Source organism: Boleophthalmus pectinirostris, unplaced genomic scaffold (genome assembly GCF_026225935.1).
Source record: "Boleophthalmus pectinirostris isolate CB_2022bp ecotype Guang Dong unplaced genomic scaffold, ASM2622593v1 HiC_scaffold_10, whole genome shotgun sequence".
In the NCBI taxonomy this organism is placed as follows: Eukaryota; Metazoa; Chordata; class Actinopteri; order Gobiiformes; family Gobiidae; genus Boleophthalmus; species Boleophthalmus pectinirostris.
This window is the reverse complement of record NW_026570971.1, coordinates 35,329,463-35,346,611: the sequence shown is the minus strand read 5'-3', so window position 1 is coordinate 35,346,611 and position 17,149 is coordinate 35,329,463. Positions and strand designations below refer to the sequence as shown.

At 38.1% G+C, this 17,149-nt stretch overlaps 1 protein-coding gene across 1 annotated transcript in view; it reads right to left on the bottom strand.

Moving 5' to 3' along the window:
- Positions 1–1,754: 1,754 nt before the first annotated feature.
- LOC110159977 (otoferlin-like) overlaps positions 1,755–17,149 on the bottom strand; it is a 35,346-nt gene continuing 19,951 nt past the window's right edge. The window contains exons 30-41 of the mRNA XM_055157109.1: positions 16,586–16,723; positions 15,973–16,104; positions 15,766–15,893; positions 15,114–15,284; positions 14,868–15,028; positions 14,160–14,302; positions 13,132–13,220; positions 12,458–12,556; positions 10,370–10,611; positions 8,774–8,952; positions 7,257–7,357; positions 1,755–1,935 (exon numbers count right to left, since the gene is read on the bottom strand). Of these exons, the coding sequence (XP_055013084.1) occupies positions 1,755–1,935; positions 7,257–7,357; positions 8,774–8,952; positions 10,370–10,611; positions 12,458–12,556; positions 13,132–13,220; positions 14,160–14,302; positions 14,868–15,028; positions 15,114–15,284; positions 15,766–15,893; positions 15,973–16,104; positions 16,586–16,723 (1,764 nt within the window). The remainder of the gene's footprint in view (positions 1,936–7,256; positions 7,358–8,773; positions 8,953–10,369; positions 10,612–12,457; positions 12,557–13,131; positions 13,221–14,159; positions 14,303–14,867; positions 15,029–15,113; positions 15,285–15,765; positions 15,894–15,972; positions 16,105–16,585; positions 16,724–17,149) is intronic.

Genomic DNA, 17,149 nt, shown 5'->3' with positions numbered 1-17,149 from the left:
TTTAGCTAAATCAAGATAACTCTACAAAGTGTTATGCATTTACTCTCAAAATGATTAATTTCAGGGTTAAACAGGAACTTTCCAGTCCAGGTCCAGTGTTACTTAATTAACGTTTCCAAAAAAGTTAAATTAACTCTAGAACAGACTGGACTCATATAAACCCTGAGAAAATGTTCAAATTGATTCTGTGAGACTCAATTTTAACACTCCACTTTTTGCTGTGTAGAGCATAACTGAATAAATGCAAGATTGAGGACTTTAAAGTCATACTGTGGAACCTTCCAGGTAAAGCAAATAACATCTCCATGGAGACAAACAGGTGCCGAATCCCTCCACCAGAAAAAGTTACATAGTGCATCTTTAAATCAAATTACAACGGGAGTTTTGTGGTTGGTATAGTCATAGTGCAAACTTTATTGTCACCACAGTTATTCAAATTAGTCCAGAGTGTAACACAAACATAAGAACATTTTTTATGTTAAATAAATACAGTACAATACAATAAATTATGCACACACACAAACATCACACAAAACAGTATCTGATTGTCCTTTCAGTAATAGTATGTCTAGACTTAAATATGTGGATCATAATATTGTAGAATCCTTAGAGATCCCTGTCAGATGCAGATTGTTGACCTGGTTTATGGTTCATATCTCTGTAATTACTGGACCTATCCACATGAATTTCTTTTCACAATAGCTTCAGAAAGAGTTGTTAGTTAAGAGGACTTTAAGCTTATTTGTGGATCCAATCGTAAACACAGAATGATAAAGTTCAACATTTGTCGATCAGAAGTTTGTAGGTTTCAATGACTCTTTCATAGAGCTGTACAGGCTCCTGCCCCTCTACCTGTGAATTTAAGACATCAGCAAATTCTAAAACATGCATATAACCTGTTAGAGAATGCCATGGAAGCAAAAAGGATACATTCATTTATTTCTGAAAACTAAAATCTACAATTACAAAAGCCAGTGTTTACATTTTGGACTAGTTTAAAGGTTCTATATTACGCAAACTTAACTCTTCTGAGTTTTAAGCCAAGTTATAATGTTATAATGTTGTTACCTCATCAATAAACAATCACTTTATAATTAGTCTGTCTACATCTCCAAAACTCAAAATGTTCTGTTCCACTTTGTGATGTCATGAAACTGTAGTTTTAAAGTGAACAGCTCCTTTTCCCTTTAGTTCAGCAGAGATTGGCAAAGTCCAGGTCTGAAATCAAAATGATTCTATTGAAGGTGTATGGAGTGTAAAAACACAATGGAGCACCTCCTGAATTTCCACATGACATCACAAGGTGGAACAGAAGAATTTTCAGCATGAGAGAACAACTCAACCTAAATATACAGGGTTTGTGTGTTAAACATGCTCTATGTAACTTGGGGGGTGTGTCACCTGCTTGTTTCTATGGAGATGTCATTGCTCTGCCTGATATGTTCCACAGTGTGACATTAAACAGCTCTCCTCTACAGCTTTATTCAATTACAGGTGGTTTTATAGCTCAGAAATACCTAGAAAAACAAACATTCTGACCTGTAACTTGGTCTTGTTTGGTCTAGAAAGGTTTAATACTGTGAAACATTCCAGACAAAGCAACAACATCTCCACAGAGAAAAGCATTTAACGAACCCTCCACCAGAAAAGTTACACAGTGCACCTTTAATGGAACAAAACAGAAGTCCAGTTGTGTTTGTGATGAGGAAACAACATTATGAGACAGATTAAAATAGTAATAAAATATGGGCCCTTTAAGCTCCGAGCATCTTCTTGACCATGTATCCGGGCATGCTGTAGAGGAACAGGCCGATCATGACCAGCAGCAGCAGAGCCACCACGATCTTTATGGCCAGCCACTTGTACTGAGTGCAGACGAGGTGTTTGATCGCTTTAAACGGGGTGAGAAACCACAGCAGGCTGGTGTCCGGACGACTGGAACAGGAGAGGGGGGTGAGAACACAACACAATACAGCTCCTGTTCAATAGTATTAAACATGTTTCATTTATCTACGCTCATATACTCTCAAAGGTGCTGTTCATACTTTGCACTGACATTGTGCTTGGGGTGTTCTACATATAAGTGTATGGTGGCATGTTCAGCAGCTACCATGGTGGCACAATGCACACATGACCAAACACTGTCGAAAATGTTTTAAGATTGTCTGAAAACTCAAGAAAAATTATGAAATGGATTTAAACAGCACATTTTCAGAAGTGTGTTTAGGAGTGTGATTTTCAACAAAAAGGTGAGAGTGACTAACTGACAAACTGTTAGCTAATGCGAGCTAGACTGTGACTGTACTGTTATGTGTGAGAGACTTGTTTAACAGCACAAATCAGCTCACCTGGTCAGATTTAAAACAAAAATCAGAGTGAAGTCTAAGACCTTTTTCACAACGGCCAGAAGTGTCCCGCTGTAGGAGTGTGGAACTTCCAGTTAATGGTTTTCTGTGGCAAAATGTGTGTGTAAATGTACGTAAACGTATTCTCCACCAGTTTCATAAATCTGCCCCATCACCAAATCTTCAACCAACAAGGTCCACGAAGGATAAACATTCTTCATGAAGAATTTATCCAAAACTATCAGGGGAAGAAAGACGAAAACTTAAAGGAAACAACCACGCATTAGTGACCACTGTTGGGCAAGTTACTTTAAAAATGTAATGTGTTATTTATGATTTATTACTATCAGTTCAACGTAATCTGTTACATCACAATATTACAGTATTTAAAATGTAAAGCATTACATTTCTTTTAAGTTACTCTCACCAAAATAACTGCGAAGATGCTGAACTTTTGCGCCGTATATGGACTGAACCAGGACTAAACCAGGTCTAAACCAGGTCTAAACCAGGTCTAAACCAGGTCTAAAGCAGGACTAAACCAGAACTAAACCAGACCTGAACCAGGACTAAACCAGGTCTAAACCAGGTCTAAACCAGGTCTAAAGCAGGACTAAACCAGAACTAAACCAGACCTGAACCAGGACTAAACTAGGTCTAAACCAGGACTGAACAGAGGACTAAACCTCTCTGCTCCCGGTGCAGATGCCTCCTCTGATGGTGCTTTCTCAACTGGTTCGCCTGTATTCAGCCTCACATTTTACTATGTCTGGTTATGTATTTTAGCAGGTTAGTGTGTGTGTGTGTGTGTGTGTGTGTGTGTGTGTGTGCGCATGTTTGTGTATATGTGAGTGTGTGTGTGTTTGGGTTGTTTGATTGTGTGGGGTTGGGGGTGTGGGGGTTGGGTTGGTGGTGGGGGGAAATGTGGGATTGTTTTTAATCACTGTAAAGCACTTTGTGTTGCATTTTGTATGAAAAGCGCTTTATAAATAAAGTTTGATTGATTGATTGATTGAAACCAAGTCTAAACTAGGTCTAAACCAGAACTGACCCAAGTATAAACCAGATCTAAACAAGGACTAAACCAGGACTAAACCAGGACCAAATCAGGTCTAAACCAGGACTAAACCAGGACCAAACCAGGACTAATCTTGGACTAGAACTTGGAATCTAGGACCGCCCCTGAGAGAATCCTGAATCCGTAGAACAGGGTGTTTGCAAAGCGTGATCAGGCGTCAGCTGCGGTTTGTCCCGTGGAGCATGGAAGTCACCTGATGGTCACCTGATGGTCTACGCGGCTGCGTCTCTGGCGTTTCATTGCTGCTGATATTGCACTGATTTTAGCAAATTAGTATGAAGAAAAATCCACCACTTCAATCCAGGTTAAAAAAGCATTGTAACGTGCATTACTGACATTTGAATCAAGTAAAATATATTTTTTTTTCCCTGTAATACCACATTACTGCGTTACAGCAAAATGCAATGCTTTACAGTAATTTGTTACTTTTATAACGTGTTACTCCCAACACTGTTAGTGACACACTGAACAAAACTAATGTTATGGTCCAAGAGATGTCTCGCATTCGAACTGCACAAATCTGTCTATCTATGCTAATATCCACATAATGAAATTTAATTTTAATTATAATTGTAGAATCAGTCTGAATTAACAAGCTATTTATGTTTTATTCATGACCATAACATTAGTTTAGTTCAGTGTGTCACTAATGCCTGGTTGTTGTTTCCTTTAAGTGTTCGTCTGTCTTCTCTTGATAGTTGTGCATAAATTGTTCATGTTAGAATGTTTACTCTTTGTTGAGCTTGTTGGTTGAAGATTTGGTGATGGGGCAGATTTATGAAGCTGCTGGAGAATGTGACACACATTTACACACACATTTTGCCACAGAAAATCATTAACCGGAAGTTCTGCAGACCTACAGACGTTGTGAAAAAGGCCGTTGTGTAACAAAGCTTCTAACAGAGCAGTGCTTCCAGTTAGCTTCTCACCCCCAGGGAAGTTTGAAGACATCAGCTGCAAAGTATGAGTTGATCAATTCTACTTTCTGATATGATATGAGATATGAAAATACTCATCTTTAGAAAACATGCAGTAAATATGCAATTTTTATCAGGACTAGAATTTAGACATTTCTTTCTATTTTTGTGTAACAGTGATTTATTTTCAAAATGAATGTACAAACCCAAAACAAAAGTGTAATTTTTAAACATTCTTTTACCGCCCCAGTCTAACATAAACCTTACAGACGGACATTTAGACAGACAAACACATACATTAGCACAGGACATAAACAGAGCAGAAGTTATAGTAAAAAGAGGAGTGACTTACCCTGACGTGAGCTGGTCCAGATGGAGGTGCAGACTTAAAAATCACTCTCTTCTTCTAAATGTACTTTTATATACATTTTTATCAAGTTGTTTATATTTAGTTTTATATTTATTTATGTTTAGTCCATAGTTTTCTGTTTGTTTATTCATTATTTATGAAAGGTTTAGTTGATTTAATGACTAATTTATGATTCTAGCAGTCATCCCTAAGTCTTAATGTGCAGGTATAGACTCTCTGTCTTCACTTCCTGTTTTCTGGCCTGTATGTTTGTGAGAAGGTGGAAGAAGGAGTCACACAAACAGCTCGAGTACATCAAATACAAAGACAACACTGACAGAGTGGACACAGACACAGTGTGTACAAAGCAGAGGTATTGTACAGATGAACATGACATAACATGGCCTAGAGTTCAAATTACTTCAGAATATTAATCTTTAAGTGAGGAGTTTTGACCAAACATTTTTATTTAGGTTCAAAAATGTTTGTGACTTGTTGAAATAAGTCTAATTTTAAGTTTCATTTGAAAGCTCCTATTGGGCTGTTAAGTGTGATGTCACTTCCAGGTCCAAGGCACATGAACTGATTGAAAAAACATTTTGACAATTTCCTCTTTTATTTTGAAAAAAAAACCCCACAAAGAATTGCAGTTGCTTCATACTAATAAATGAGACAGAAAGTGTACTAGATTGATATGAGAAGCTAACAGAGGATATGTTAGGGAAAAGAAGTGGGGGATGCAAAATTCAACTATAGGATAACAAGCTAGTATTTTTGTTAGAATTTTGAGACTAAATTAAGATTTGTCTTGTCAAAAAGTCTGTTTCTTAGACCCCGTTTACACTGAAAAGAATCCACGTATCACCATATCATCATATCGGAAACAATCTGCATCCACACACGTCGTTTCTGTGTCTGCAATCCTTCCTTATCCACACAGCTTTGAGCAAATTTGTTTACGTTTTACAGAAACAAAACTTAAAACCGCATGGCTAATTTGCATAAACTGAGCGCTCAAAACAGCTCGCTATTGTTTCGCTGATGCGGTTCAGCTTCTGTCAGACTAAAGGACACGACTCAATGGAATATGAGTGTTCTTTCTGTGACAGAGGGTGTTCTGCTGATTGTGAGTTTGTTCTGTATTTCTGTCACATTGGAGATGGTTCATGTGAAACTTTTCAGAGATTATACGTCTGCAGGTCGTACACACAGACCGTATATATGAATATATGCTAGCCTCTTAGCGTATTGGCAGTGAATTACTTTGCGGTGCATAGACCTACATCAGCATATCTGCACATCGGTGTTTTCAGGCGTCCACACGGTGCCGGATCAGATCTGTACTCAGATGAATTTGTAGGAGCTGGAGGCACCAGATCGTTCCATCTCTAGAGCCGTTTTCAGTCTGATTAGTGTGAATGAACACTGCATCCACAACCAAAATGATTCGAAGACGTACTAGTGTGGACGGGGCCTTAGACTTTGTGGCACAGGTGAATAGACAGTTTAAAAGGGGGTTGCCATGGTTGCAATAGAAAGTTAACTCCTGCCCCTGGATGAAGTTGCCATGTTTTTAGGGAGTCTCACATTTAGTAATCGATTCTATGTTACATATTCGGTTCTATTTGTGGTTAAATATATGTTCTTGAAGGGTATTTGTTTTTTGTTTGATGAATAAGGAACAAAAACAAAGCTAGATTTAAATAAGTAGATAATAATATGTAGGTCATTTGTATCATGTATTGCCTGTATTTTAATTGCTTCAGGGGTGTCCCCATATACATCACCAAATTTGACTGCATATTTTGTAATTTTGTAATAAATCTGTAGAAAAATAATCAGCTTTGAAGTTACTAGGTGGACCCGGAAGTGACGTCATCACTTAACAACCCCATTATTACTACAATATGTGACACTCTTGTGAGCTTTAAGACATGTTCTAATGTTGACACCTCATCAAAAACAGACCTGGAGTATTTTGTCACATTTGACATTTTCACTATTTTGATGATTAAAATGTTTGTGTTTCATATGAACTTGGCACAGAAGTGGTTTAACAAAGACTTTTAGTATCACAGCCAGGATTTAGCCGTTATTTTTTTTACTGAACTGTATCGAATCAATTTGAAATATATTGTATGGAATCAAACGTGCACTGTATTGAGATATGTTCTGTATCAAGACCTATGTATTGAGATATGTATCGTATCATGGCCTATGTATGACGTATGTATCGCATCGGCAACGTCTTAACGATACACAGCCCTAATAAAAAGAATGTCAAAGAAATTAGTCTCAGTAGCGCCTCCCTCTTTCTGTGGCCAAAGCATGAAACAGCAATGCATAAAACTAGAATGAAGTTGCCTGTGATTATTAGTCTCTGGGGTCGGCTAAATTATGTACAAACTAGTCATACATTTCATGGAAAGAGCAGAACAGTTAAACAATGAAACCTTAAGTAATCAAAATGACTCACAGTCAGATTAATATTCTGATGAAGAGTATGACAGATATATGTGTTTTTGCAGTTTAGTTTATTATATAGTCCTGTAGATGTGAGTTCATACTTGGGTTTCTCCAGAGGCTCAGGTTCGTTGCGTCCTTCTCCCACTGGACTCTTCTCGGCCTCTTCTCCGGTCAGAAGGTGCAGCTCCGCCTCCACTTTGCCCTGAACACACAACAACACAACTCACATTTAAAGCTGAATTACATACACATTTACAATTTACAAACCTAGGCTTAAAGCTCTGCGCAACTATTCTAGTGGACGGTCTGCTACCTACTTGTCTCTATGGAGATGTTATTGTTTTGCCTTCAATGTTCCATAATATGACTTTAAACTTATCCATCTAGAATTTATTCATTACAGGTGTTTCTGGTACTCAAAATACAATAATTCCTTCTGTGAATAAGGGCGACTCTCCACAGATCTGACCTGTCATGTAGCGTAGTGCTGTTACCTGCTCGTCTCCCTTGTTGTAGATGAGTTTAATCTATACAGTGGAACATTCTAGACAGAGCAATTACATTTTCATGGAAACAAGCAAGTGGTGGACCCTTAAATACAAATGTTACACAGTGCACCTTTAATTCTATCCATGTCACTGTAATTTGTTTCTTCTGAAGTCAAAGGAGATAGTGAGAGTAGAAACAAGTCCCAGTCATGACGCTCTGCTGCCTCACTGTGTCTGCTCCTTTCTGTTTTTATAACCCATAGACTCATCTCTATAGAAATGGACATAGCTAATGCCTGTTTACTTATTTTCCCCGAGCTTGTTCCTGGCAGTGTTAGCAACCGGTTTGACTGACAGTGCCGTTGCTAAACACCCACTCCCTTCCTAACCGACGAGAGGTGGTGTGTGCCTTCAGCAGCCTTGCTCCTGGTTGGTTCTTTGGTTTCATGCTCAAATTTCCTAATATGGTCCCCGATTGGACGTCACACTCCCTAAGTCCACTTCTATTATACAATCTCTGTGAGACCTGGGGATTGTCCAGCTCCCGGGACACATACAGCCCTTTGGTTGACTCTGAACATCCTGGTTTCAGCTCATTTGGAATTACAAAATAAACATATTTTGTTGTCATGCATGGACTAAAGCACTGCAACCTCACCACAAGACTGCAACCTCACTTTTTCATTGCTTAGTCATTACATAAGTTCAAAAAGCTCATCAAAACAATGCTATTTACTGCTTTTTGTGAAGAAATACAATTCATATCATGCAGAATTGAGTTAAGCATTTTGGTCCGGCCCTCCACAATATTTTCTGTTTCTCATGTGGCCCCATGGAAAAAATAACTGCCCACCCCTGATCTGTGTTATAAACAATAATGACACAGCAACTCCTGCCCTGTTTGGCCAGCACTCAAAGAATATGTAAATGAGGCAGACTGCATCTTAAAACCATTTAAAGTCATAGTATGTCACATTCTGGATGTGGAAAGTCAACTGCATGATTCCATGAAAAGTTAAAACCAAATGTTGGAACATTCTCCACCAAGTTAGATACATTTTAATTAATCAAGGTTTGCATAAAATATCTGACCTAAAACGCTCCTAAATCCTGCTTGTGCTCTTCCTCACCGTGAGCTCAAACTCGTCTTCCTCGTTTCGTGCCACAAAAGGCCACCAGCCTTTGATCCTCTTCTGTTTAAAGATGGACACCATGGGCATCTCTGCCTCGTTCGTCACCATGTCGATGGAACACTGCTTCGCCGTTTTAGCCCCGCGAGGAAAACGGTTCAGATCCAACTCGATCGCACCTGAAAAACACAAAACACAAAACAAAAAGGAGTTTAGTCGAAGTTTACATGCGCTCTAACATCTGATCATAATCTGATTTCTGGAGTTTTTCTGGAGTAAGCAAATGCACACCCAAAGTATAATATTATGTATAAACCGCCCTAATTGTCAGTATTAGATCAGTTTTAGGTTGTTTTTGAATTTTCATTTCTTATATTAAAAAACACTATTGGTGTGAAAAGCCATGAAAAAGCTGTTGACCTGATATCTTTACCAACTAATGTTAACTGGTAAATACTGATTCAGTGTACTAGTAATATGTAAAAACATTAAGTAGATCCACTAACTAAATACATCTCAGTCTCATAGACAAAATTATAAACATTCTCAATATGTAAGTGAAATCCAAAAACTATCCAAACAGTTAAAGATAGCTAAATCATTTGATATAAATTCCTTGTGTGAACAGCTCCAGTTGTTACCATAGACTGTTTATGTAAATGGACATAGCTAACCCTCTAGCCGATGCGTTCCAAACAGGAAGTGAGCATGCACGCTCTTCCAGCTCCATCGACTCTCGCTCCAACTGACTTTACACTGAAAAATTGTCACCCCTTTCTCTGTGACCGCTGCTGTCACTTAAAATGTTTGTATTAACCTGCTTTATTTCACTGTTTTATCCATTAATAAATTTCTATTCCTAATATGGAACTCGGAATTCACTCCTATAATTGATAATCACTCCTCAGTGAGCTTCATTTGACTGGAGCTAAATGCTGTGGGTGACGTCACACTCCCTTAGTCCTCTTCTTTGTACAGTCTATGGCTGTGTCCAAAATGTCCACCCTAGTCCCTAACCCTCATTCATTACATAGTCCTGCACTCTTTAGCGCCCTCTACAGTGCACTCTCTCACAGAGATTCAGACACACAGCTCACTACAATCAGGTCTCGTGACTCTGGTGTCTAAGTGAAAGTCCACTAAACTCCAATAAAACTTGATTTCTGTCATAAATAATGATCAGACTAGAATGACACACAAGTGTTTATGGACTAATAATAATCAGACAAGTTTCTGTCATGCTGGATTTCACGTAAATGGACTTGACTATTTGCTTTTTATCTGAAATGTGGAAATGATTATATATTTATTCAGAATCACAGATCAGCAGTGCCATAAACCAGAGCTTTTATCTGCTTCAGTCAGTCAGGTTGTGTCCAGTTAAACACCCATCGCTGTATGGTGTTGTTTTCCAGACTCTCCCAGTGCATTGTGGTCTATATTGATCGCTCTAGTGACCACCGATGCCCAGTATTTTTCAAGGTGCACTACTTTTTCACCTACTGGACATTCGGACTCCCCTAAAATGGCGTGGCCCCTAGATAGTACACGAAGTAGGGAATAATGTGGACATTCAGACACAGCTATAGTTTTTACCCAGGAAGTCGTCAGCAGAGAAGTGATCTGCGTCCCACACTTGCAGGTTGAGTCTGGGTGGAATCTTGTACTCGGTCTCGTCCCAGGCAAACATTGACTCTTTTTTGGAGATGACGATCTTCTCTTCGGCCATGAGGTAATCGAAGGGGTAAACGAAACGCCAGTTAAAGTTGCCCTCTCCGGTGATGGAATGGTAGTGAACGTCTGTGTCCTGCTTATCCTCCTGCTGACCCTTCAACCACCTGCAAAACAACAAGGCTTTAAAGACAGGCCATTACACTTCTTTGTGTGGAGTATTATTGCTAATAGATAACATATTTAGATTGTCATGTTACCCTTTACTCTCTGCGCTAAGTCACTCCCCTTTCAGAGCGCTATCACAACATAATCAACCTGCATCCTGCTAATGAAACTACTGCACATCACTACACACACAAGTTGTTGTGCACAGTTTTGGATCATGTTTTTTTGTACAGAATCTTACAGCTAAACGTAAGAAGGGTTTGAATAGAGCCCAGGTGAGATCGCTAGATTATGCAAACATGCATGGATGACATTTAAAACCTCTTCAGGCAGGTTTGTGATGAGGGAAGAATATTATAACATGATAGAACGCTCTAAAAAGTAGATTTTGCATAATACCCCATCTTTAATAAAAGCATTTATAATAGCTTCAGTGATAAATGGATCTAAAACAAATCATAATCTTCGGGTAGAAATTTTCCATTTTTTTCACCTCGCTCAGTGTAGAGACATTATAGCTCCTCAAGTCCAAGATAAAATATGGGTTCCCTTTTAATAATTTTTTTAAATGAACGTGTTGGTATTTCAAATAGGTCCGGACAGATCCCGTTATTTCTTTGCATCAGAGTAACACTATATATAATTTCAAAGGTGCATCGTGTAACTTTCCTGGTGGACGATCTGTCACCTGGTTGTTTCTATGGATATGTGACTCGAATGTTCCACAGTATAACATTAAAAAGGGAGATAAACTCTGTTTTACAAATGACTGGCTGGTCTCCCTCCTGCCACAATTTTCCAAAATACTTGAAAAATAATTTGACAATAGATTTTGTGGTTTTATCGAAAAGCATCAGTTGCATCAAAACCATGGCATTCGAGGATGAGGATTGAAAAAAAAAAGTTTGCAAAGCAACTTTGGGGACAGACGACAAGTGGTGCAGATTGAACAACACAAATGAGGGTTTAAAGAGATAACGTGTGGGGAACCTCAAGGGTCCATATTGGGGCCTATTATTATTATTCATAATGTACCTTAATGACATATGTAAAATTTAATTTGTACTTTTTGCTGATGATACTAATATTATATATTCAGTGGATAAGTTGAAGCAGCTTTTGGCTCAAGTAATTGGAATCATGTTATTTGGAAAATGTAAAAGTCCCACATCAGACCAAACAACCATTGCTAACACATGTATTGATAGAGTTGAAAAAAATGTATTTTTTGGGAGTTATAATAGATGAGAAAATGTCATGGAAACCTCATATAAGTTACTTGCGGTAACAAAAGTTGCTAAATGTGTGAAAGTGATGAAAAGGTCAAGTCATTTCCTGAACCAGAATGCACTGTTATTGTATCATTCATTTGTTATGTTTTATTTAAAAGATTGTGTTGAAGTGTGGGGAAACTGCTATAAGTGTTGTTCTGTGAAGTGTGGGAAGGGATTGAAAATGTGTAAGGTTTGCTTCATCCATCGCCTTTCCAAACCATGCATGTTTGTGTCTGTGTCTGTACGGGTATGTTGTTATATGAATTATATGTGCAAGTTTCAAATAAATAACTAACTTAAACGGCTCTACTTTACATTTATTCAATTACAGGTGGTTTTATAGCTCAAAAACACCTAGAAAAAACAGGCATTCTGACTGTGAGCGGGGTCGCCTCTCCACAGATCTGCCCTGTAACCTAGTCTGGTTTGGTCTCCATGAAAATAGAAAGGTTTAATGACATACTATGAAACATTCCAGACAGAGTAATAACATCTCTATGGAGAAGAGCATTTCACAGACCCTCCACCAGAAAAGTTACACAATGCAGCTTTAAATAAAATGCTCCCTCACCCTCTGACAAAAATATCACTGGATTTCTCTCCTGTGAAAATATCGTCGTCTTCCAGCACCACCTCGTCTGTGTTCCAGATGATCACCCTCAACTCAAACCTGCACAAAAATATACATACAGACTCATAAGGAGGATAGTACAGAATGGATGGGGTGAAGAGTAGGAAGAGACATTCACTAGAAAACGACAAATACTCTCATTTTGTATATTGTTTTGAGTACTTTTTACACATGTACTTTGTAATGTGTGTATAATATGCAGAGTTACAACTTAAAATACTGTAAAAACTGCTGTTGCTGTGACTGCATTTGAATATTTCCTTAGTACTTTTTACACATATACTTGTACTGTAATTCAATGCTTGTAAATGTCATTAGCTACATTTAAAATCATAGGTGTACTTTACTGATCCTGAATGTAATTAATTTTTACGGCTACACTACAAGTTTTGTATGAAATAATGATGTAAAAATGCTTCTCAAATTTGTCAAAAAAGTAACTACCAGTAGCAGTATTTTTCATTTTGTTCCATTTATCCTTTGACATAAGTACAGATTTGGCAGCAATAGTTGTACTTTTAGTTGAGTACTTTTTAGCTATATAACTGTACTTTTACTTTAGTGTACATTTGTAGTATTCTTTTCACCATCACTGCTTATATTATGTATCTTACTTCTTTGGTTTTCTTGGTGCGATGTCAAGGGCCGGGCCTGGTGCCGTCATGTCTTTGGGAAACATGTCCACCCACATCTCTATCCTGCCCTGGAAACAAACACAAAACAAAGCATTACTACAATACCACAAGATCATATAAGGTCCTGTATTACACTATTTTCTGATCTAGACCAAGTTACAGGTCAAATCTGCGAAGAGGCAAGTCCACCTCTAGAAGAAAGCAGGATTTCCAAGGTGCTTTTGAGCAATAAAAACACACAAATGCAAGCCACAATGAATGCCTTTACAACATTACAAGTAAAGCAATAGCATCTCCCCCACTCGAAAAGTTACACAATGTGCCTTTATTACATAACCCACAAATCACTGTTATTACCACTTAATAACATTTACTTTTTGCCCTTTGTTATATATTGTATCAGCGCAACAGTAGCTCAGTTGGTAGAGCGTTTTTCCACTGATCAGAAGGTCGGTGGTGTGATTCCAGCTCCTACAGATGAATGCTGTCATTGTGTCCTTGGGCAAGACACTTAACCCACGATGTCCCCAGTGTCTGTGTACATTGGTGTATGAATGGGTGAGTGGTTCCTTGATGTAAAGAGCGTTGAGACTTAAAGGTGGAAAAACGTATAAAAATTGGACCATTTACCATTTTAATGTTTTTTGTAATAAATGAACTACTGCGTCTAAGTCATTTCCCTTGAGGATCAGTGAAGTTTGTGTAAGCCTAGATCTGTTTTAGATGACTCCCACAACTGCTCAGACTTATCATGTAGTTTCATTAAAGGTGCACTGAGTAAATTTTCTGGTGTCTGCAACCTACTCTCTACCTCCAAGATGTTTTACATTGTCTTTGAAGTTCCACAGTATGGCATTAAACTTGTCTATATCCATGGAGACAAGATCTGGGCATCAGAGCAAAGCAATAATTTCGGCATGGAACCAGGCAGATCGCCGACCCTCTACTAAAAGTTACAAAGTGCACCTTTAACATATGCTGTACATATATTGTCCCAGCTGACGTACTTGCTCGATGCCAGGTTTGTCCGGGTGCAGCAGGGGTCTGGTCTCCACGTGTTCAGGGACCAGTTTACAGCCGGCTTTAGGAATCTGCTCCCAGTGATTCAACACACTCAGAGCCACATGCTCATCCGTCTGCTTCTTCAGACCTGAAAACAACAACAACAAAAACAACATGCAAACCATCATTTCTATTATAATACACAAACATGCTCTTGAGGACCTTTGCTTTGGAGTCTCATGTTTTAGAACTAGAAATGCTTTAGTATAGAACTAGACACTACTGTGCAGCAGCAGCTCCCCCTGTTGGATTTCACGTTAGAAAAAAACACAACAAAAGCTAGCTATTAAGCAACAGGGCTTGGCATGATAATATGATGATAAAGATGTAACTTGATTTGACATCAGTAACGCTCAGTCTGCCAATTATTTGACAGAGATGCACTATGTACATTTTCATTTTTTTATTGGCAATAAAATACTGCTAAGCTTTATGCCATTTTGTGAAACATTCCAAGATAAATAACACCTCCATGGAGACTAGAATATTTTGGACCCTTCACCTAAAACCTTACATAGTGGCCCTTTAAGGGTCATGGATTAAACTGCAGGTTTGACAGTGAAGGTGTTGTACAGCAAAAAAAAAAAGCTTTGGATCAAATTCTAAAACTTGTCAAACTGGTAAAAGATGTAGAGTATAACTTTTGTTTGTACCGTTTTCATCCTCGATCTCAGTGGGTCCCATAAAAACCCGATTCTCCACTTTCACTTTCCCTGGGGGTCCATAGTGAGGCCCGTCCAGTTTCCCTTCTTTACACAACTTGGCCAGGATGTGTGTGGGCTTCATGGGGTCCCGCCAAACATTGTAACCATGACTACAAACAAAACAAGAAAACGAACCCATTACTTTATTCACATGATTTCTGCTCATGTAGTAGTTGAGCTCCCCCCTGTGCTCACATGGCATAGGAGCGTGCGACTCCGCAGGTGGCCCGGTGTTTGCTGTAGAAGCGGTTCTCCAGGTCGATCTTGGTTTCTCCGATGAGGTCGTCTGTTCCCACCAGGTCCCAGTCATAGATGGACACGGTGAGGGTGGAGTCCATGGGGAGAGTCGCTTCAACGTCAAAAGATCTGAGCGAGACGGTGCACATTTATATGATTAGCTGCTTAACTGAAGTACTCACAGCGGTGATTGGGCCTTTATTTTGACAGAAATCATTTCATGTCAATTAGGGAAGTCTGTACAGTGCACTGAAATTATGAAACTTAATGAATTTAGTGGGAAATTGTGAATTTTAATTTCATTATTCATTCATTTCTGCACTGATCTGAAACCTTAATATAATGAGCTTGTGGAAGTGAACTGCTGTTGCCATTTTTATCTAGTTTAGTGTTTTTGTAATACTTTTGTTTTTTAATTTTTTATTTCGTGTGTCTGTTGCATTGTATATGTGTGCATGTATTTGTCATCATCGACCTGCCTAATGTCAACAGGTCTAAATTGGCATGATGCTAAAACAATAAATAAAAGTTTTTTGTTTTTTTTTACATGGGTATTAAAATGCGCTGTTCCCAGTTGTTAAATAAATAAAATAAAAGCTGTTTGACTTACTTTCCAAACACAGGGTTGAGCTGTTTGGAAATGTAGTTTTCTTTGTCCTTTATCTCTGTCTTTCCGAGTCTTATGGTGATGTAGGGATCTGCTTTACCGTTAATATCAGCCGGGTGCAGGTCTGTCGCCTAAGCAACAATAAAAGAATATATTATATTCAGTGTAACTTTCATATACAGTGTATAGAGTGTCTAGGCTGCATCTCACCCTGACGACGTAGATCCGCACCAGCACGTTAACCGGATCGTTGTGAGGAATATTCTGGAACATTCCCATGTTTGAGTCGAAGCTGGAGTCTCGGGACATATCTTCTGTCACTTTGTACATGCACATGGAGCCCTGGGGGAAAAACAATAAAGAATGTCATTTTAAAGTAATGTCAACAATGCTTATATTTATAAAATGCTTTTCATGATTCAAAGTGAAGTGTCTTGCTCAAGGACACAACAATTGTAGGGTCAATGACTATTTTGACCATTGTTAATCATTATCTGGACCATAAACAGACTAAATTCCATTTGATAAGAAAATCAGTTTTAGCACAAGCTCTTAAATCAAAATGAGACAAGAAGAATACAAATGTTGAGTTAAATCATTTGAATAAAAATAAATATCTGTAAAAATGTTCAATCAAAATGCTTGAATTTAGAATATTTTAATGTTAAACAAGTTAAATAAAAATGATCTCCCAGGAATAATTATTATTTGACAAGGCAACTGACTAGTGAGTACTCAAATACTGTAATCACTAGTTTCAGCCCCAGTTAGTTAATCTAATCTAAATATTGATGGCAAATTGTTAATATAATCAGTTTTTTACTTTGAATTTCCCCACGATTCTGTCTTCGTCTGTGGCATTTTGGTCTTCGTCGTCTCCGGCTTTTCCTCTGAACAGGTTAAAACTGTGGAGCCAGTCCTCGAAATTATCAAACTCACTCTCCAACTCTTTGGGATACACCTGGGCAAAAATATATATGTATTATTAAAGAGTAAACACCTCGCAAACTTGTTTTGCCATGTTTTTTTTTCCATCTTTTTAATTTTTTTTTAAAGATTGAGCTTTATATCAAATTTATTAACAAAAACTCATCAACAACGTGCCAGTTTTTGTCATGACGTTACTATAATGCCATGCACTCTTGATTCTGTCTGAATTGCAGTATTTTATTTTAATGGTCCTATATTACACAAAATTATAACCTTCTTAAAAACAGAGCTGGAGTTGTGTTTTGTTTTATTCACACATGTTTAAGTAATTCTTTATTATTAGTCTGTTTACATCTCCAAAGCTCCAAATGCACTCTTCCACCTTGTGATGTCATGAATGGTAGTTTTCATGTTAACAACTCCTTTAAACTTTTGTAGAGATTAGTATTTCCAGGGC